The sequence below is a fragment of the Ostrinia furnacalis genome, unplaced genomic scaffold, assembly GCF_004193835.3.
Source record: "Ostrinia furnacalis isolate ACB-3 unplaced genomic scaffold, ASM419383v2 OfSCF5190, whole genome shotgun sequence".
NCBI classification, from domain to species: domain Eukaryota; kingdom Metazoa; phylum Arthropoda; class Insecta; order Lepidoptera; family Crambidae; genus Ostrinia; species Ostrinia furnacalis.
In genome coordinates, this window is record NW_021135429.1 from 1 (window position 1) to 4,460 (window position 4,460).

The 4,460-nt window shown below is 42.0% G+C and overlaps 1 protein-coding gene across 1 annotated transcript; it reads left to right on the forward strand.

Moving 5' to 3' along the window:
- Positions 1-220: 220 nt before the first annotated feature.
- Positions 221-4,098, forward strand: LOC114360855 (C2 domain-containing protein 5-like; the record flags this gene model as incomplete). The annotated part of the gene is made up of 4 exons (XM_028315686.1): positions 221-339; positions 2,333-2,458; positions 3,094-3,184; positions 3,980-4,098. Coding segments are annotated over 4 exons (455 nt in total), but the record flags the coding sequence as incomplete, so codon positions are not given.
- Positions 4,099-4,460: the final 362 nt, after the last annotated feature.

Consider the following 4,460-nt stretch of genomic DNA (forward strand, 5'->3'; position numbering starts at 1 on the left):
TTATTTCAATTACAATGCGACCAAAAATCGTAATTACAGTTAATTTAAAATTAATTAAGTTTTTAAGACCAGAATGAAGTGTCTTTTTAGAAAAGTTGTGATTTCGAATTATTGGGGAATGGTGTCAAATTGTCTATTATTTTCATACAGTCCACTCTTTTCATTTATTAACTTCCACTACACTCATTATCGAAGTAACATATCAATATGTTTCCCTTAGCCGCGCGCACGCGCCGCGCGCCGCCGGCCGGCGAGCCGGGCGCAAGAGACATATCTGACCAGCTGCCGTTCTTGGAGTACGAGCTGCATAAACTGCTGCTGGCCAAGCTGAGGATGCAGGTAATTCATCATCATCATCATTTCAGCCATAGGACGTCCACTGCTGAACATAGGCCTCCCCCAATGCTTTCCACGTTGATCGATTGGTAGCGGCCTGCGTCCAGCGCTTCCCTGCTACCTTTACGATGTCATCGTTCCACCTTGTAGGTGGACGTCACACGCTGCGTTTTCCGGTACGTAAACGTATGCAGGTAATTAATATTAGAAAATAGAATAGAGCCATCAACATTATCAGGTCATTAGTCTCCACTGCAGGAGAGGAGCATAACCCTCTAATTAAAAAAAAAACAGGATTAAAAAATAACGTCTAGCTTCGGTATTTCACAAGCTACTGCTTGCTTAGCTCAGGATACATACAGGTACTTTGATCATATACCGTCACCTGATCATTATCAGAAACACGACTTACTCAAAACTAGAAATGACCAGATCCACCTAGTGGTGGCTAGAGCTTAGTAGCTCAAGGGAGAAGTACTATAGTACAGGGGACAGAATAGAATAGAATAATCATCAGGCCCGTCAGTGAGCCAGACGCAAGAGAAATATCTGACCAACTGCCGTTTTTGGAGTATGAGCTGCATAAACTGCTGCTGGCCAAGCTGAGGATGCAGGTAATTAATATTAGAAAATAGAATAGAGCCATCAACATTATCAGGTCACTAGCGGCCGCCCGCGACTTCGTACGCGTGGATCCCGTTTTACCCCCTTCATCTATCTTACGCGGTTTAGATTTTTTCATACAAATGTTTTTTCCCGCTAACTCCCGTTTCCGTGGGAATTTTGCAATATCCTGTTGTAACTAAGCTTTAAGTTTACTAAGGTACCTGCATGCCAAATTTCAAGCGTCTAACTTAAGCGGTTTACATTTTTCATACAAAAGGATTTTCCCGCTAACTCCCGTTCCCGTGGGAATTTCGGGAATTCCTTTCTTAGTGCACCTCTACGGTACCTAAGCTACGTCCCTTCCAAATTTCAAGTGCCTACGTTTAGCCGTTTAGGCTGTGCGTTGATATGTCAGTGAGTCAGTCAGTTTCTCCTTTTATATATTTAGATTAGTATCCACTGCAGGAGAGGAGCATAACCCTCTCTAATTAAAAAAAAAACAGAATTCAATTATAACGCCTAGCTTAGGTATTTCACAAGCTACTGATTGCTTAGCTCAGGATACATACAGGTACTTTGATCATATATCGTCACCTGATCATTAACAGAAACACGACTTATTCTAATTTACTAGAAATGACCTTGGCTCAGTAGCTCAAGGAAGAAGTACTATAAGTACAGGGGATAGAATAGAATAGAATAATCATCAGGCCCGTCAGTGAGCCAGGCGCAAGAGAAATATCTGACCAACTGCCGTTTTTGGAGTACGAGCTGCATAAACTGCTGCTGGCCAAGCTGAGGATGCAGGTAATTAATATTAGGAAATAGAATAGAGCCATCAACATTATCAGGTCATTAGTCTCCACTGCAGGAGAGGAGCATAACCCTCTCTAATTTGTCAGGACTACGGAACTAAAAAAAAAACAGAATTCAAAAATAACGTCTAGCTTAGGTATTTCACAAGCTACTACTTGCTTAGCTCAGGATACATTCAGGTACTTTGATCATAATATGATATACAGGGTGGAATTTTGTAATGCCACCTGGAAGGAAAGTACTCTTAATACTGTAGATGGAAAATTTTACTCAAAGGAAACATTCCTTAATTTAGGAAAAGAAATAGAACTGCATTCAAAGATTTCTAAAGTCTGGTTGCGAAGCACGTAGAATTTTGTCCAATAACCCCAAGCTACCTATCCTTATCGCTCGCGCGTAATTATATTGCTGTCGCGACTGTGCGACGGGCGCCCGCAGTGAGTGTGCGAGCGCAACAGCAACATAATTACGCGCGAGCGATAAGGATGGGTAGCTTGGGGTCATTGGACAAAATTCTACGTGCTCACAGACCGGGCTTTAGACTAAAAGCTGTAACTAAAATTGTTTGTTCCAGGGTGCGAACGCGCTATTCAACCTCCAAACACAAATCGCGATCGGCGAGCGCTGCGTCATGGCACTCGCTAGCGGCACCGCCGTCCGACTTACGGCGCTGCCGCCGCCAGCGCCGCCTAGGATCAAGGTAAACTAACTGCAAAAAGAGCTCAAGTAAACCCCACAAGAGTTTCAAAAAATACCATAGAATGCCTAATCTATACTAATACTAGCTTTCGGCCCGCGGCTTCGCCCGCGTGGAATATCGTTTGTTAAATTTTCCTGAATTTTCTTTGCTATAAACCTCACGGAGCCCGAGACCTTTCCAACGAATGCAAAACCGTGGAAATCGGTTCGTGCGTTCTGGAGTTATAGCGTCAGGAAGGAAAACCCGACTTATTTTTATATAGTAGATTATAAATGCGAAAGTAACTGTCTGTCTCACTTTCACGCCTAAACCACTGAACCGATTTTGATGAAATTTGGCATAGAGATAGTTTGAGTACCCGGAAAGGACATAGGATAGTTTATATCCCGGTTTTTGAAACAAGGACGAGCGCGATAAAGTTTTTCTGTGACAGACAAAATTCCACGCGGGCGAAGCCGCGGGCGGAAAGCTAGTTCACAAATATTTGAATCTCCTGAAGTCACTTATTACATAGGTACGCATTGTTGCGTCACATGACGTCATGTTCATTTAATTCGATACTGACTTTTATCCCGATTCCAGTACCATTTTAAGCATCTCCTAGTTACACTATTAAATAATTTATTTTGTTACAGGCATCTGAAAATGACAAGGAAGCGTTAGAAATACAAAAAGCATTATGGGACTCGTTCACAGCTAACAAAACAGCAAATGGATTCGACACGGGTGAGTTTTTGGTGTACACGTTTTAGAAATATATGTATTTCTACATATATTTCTAAAACGTGTACACCAAACGTGGGGCTATTTTATATTCTCTTGAGTTGAACGTCCCTTCCTTTCTTGAAAGACTTATCAAAAGAGTTCACTAAGGCCCAGAACAGACGGTGATCCGCAACTGCAACGAACTTTCTGATGATTCTGATGAATGAAACTGAAAGTTTCAAACTGGTCGCGTCATGTGTGGTCTCTCAACGGACACTATGGCAGAAACTTAGATGCAACTCAAAAGTAACTAGCAGTTGCAGTTTCGATGCAGTTGCGTTTCACCGTCTGTTCTGGGCCTTAAAGTCAACTTTGTTTGTATGTCATTTAAAAAAAATAAAAGTACAAAAGCTCGTCTCTCCCGTAATGAGTTTTTCTTGTCTATATTCAGGACAACAAACAATAGGGATGTTTCCTGGGTCAAAATGCAAGTTTTAATTAGTCCGTCAGTTAACTTATCAAAAAATAGTCTACACGTATTTTTCACTTTTTCAAAGTAATGAAAAAAAGAGATAAAGCGCGCCAAAGTTCATAAGAAGAGGCCCGTGACGTCAATGAGTGCATAAAAGTGCCGCACTTTGTGACGTCGCGCGGAACTTCAACGCACCATAACTATGTAATTATTTGTTAGATTGACAAATAAAAACATAGGTGTCCAATATTTTTTGATATTAAACATGACGGACTAAACAATTTTTTTAGGAAACTAGCCTATTTCTGCAAATAGGCTTTTACAAAGCGCTTTTGTCTTTGTAGGCGGTCCAGAACACAGCACGAACGGTGCACTACCGGAGATCGAGGGTGAGGAGCCGCCCGCGTTAGACCTATGTGCGGACAAAGACGCCTGCGTATTGGAGCTTGATGAGGCTGAGGATGTGAGTAACATCATCATCATCATCCACTGCTGAACATAGGCCTCCCCCAATGATTTCCACATCGCACGGTTTGTAGGAAAACAATGATATGGTCATACCACCTAACCTTTGTATAAATAAATTGCGAGCCATTTTGAACTTTATTGTCTTAGAGTAGGCGCACACCGTTGATTTTTAGTTGGCCGATAGTTGTGCCCAATTTTAAATTGTATGAAGAATCGGCCAAATCGAATCGGCGTAGTGTGCGCACTCCCATACATGCCCTGATCAACTGCCCGACTAAACTATCGGCCGACGAAATATCAACGGTATGCGCCTACTTTTACAGTTTTAGTGCGAAATGTCACGTAGCTAATTTTACA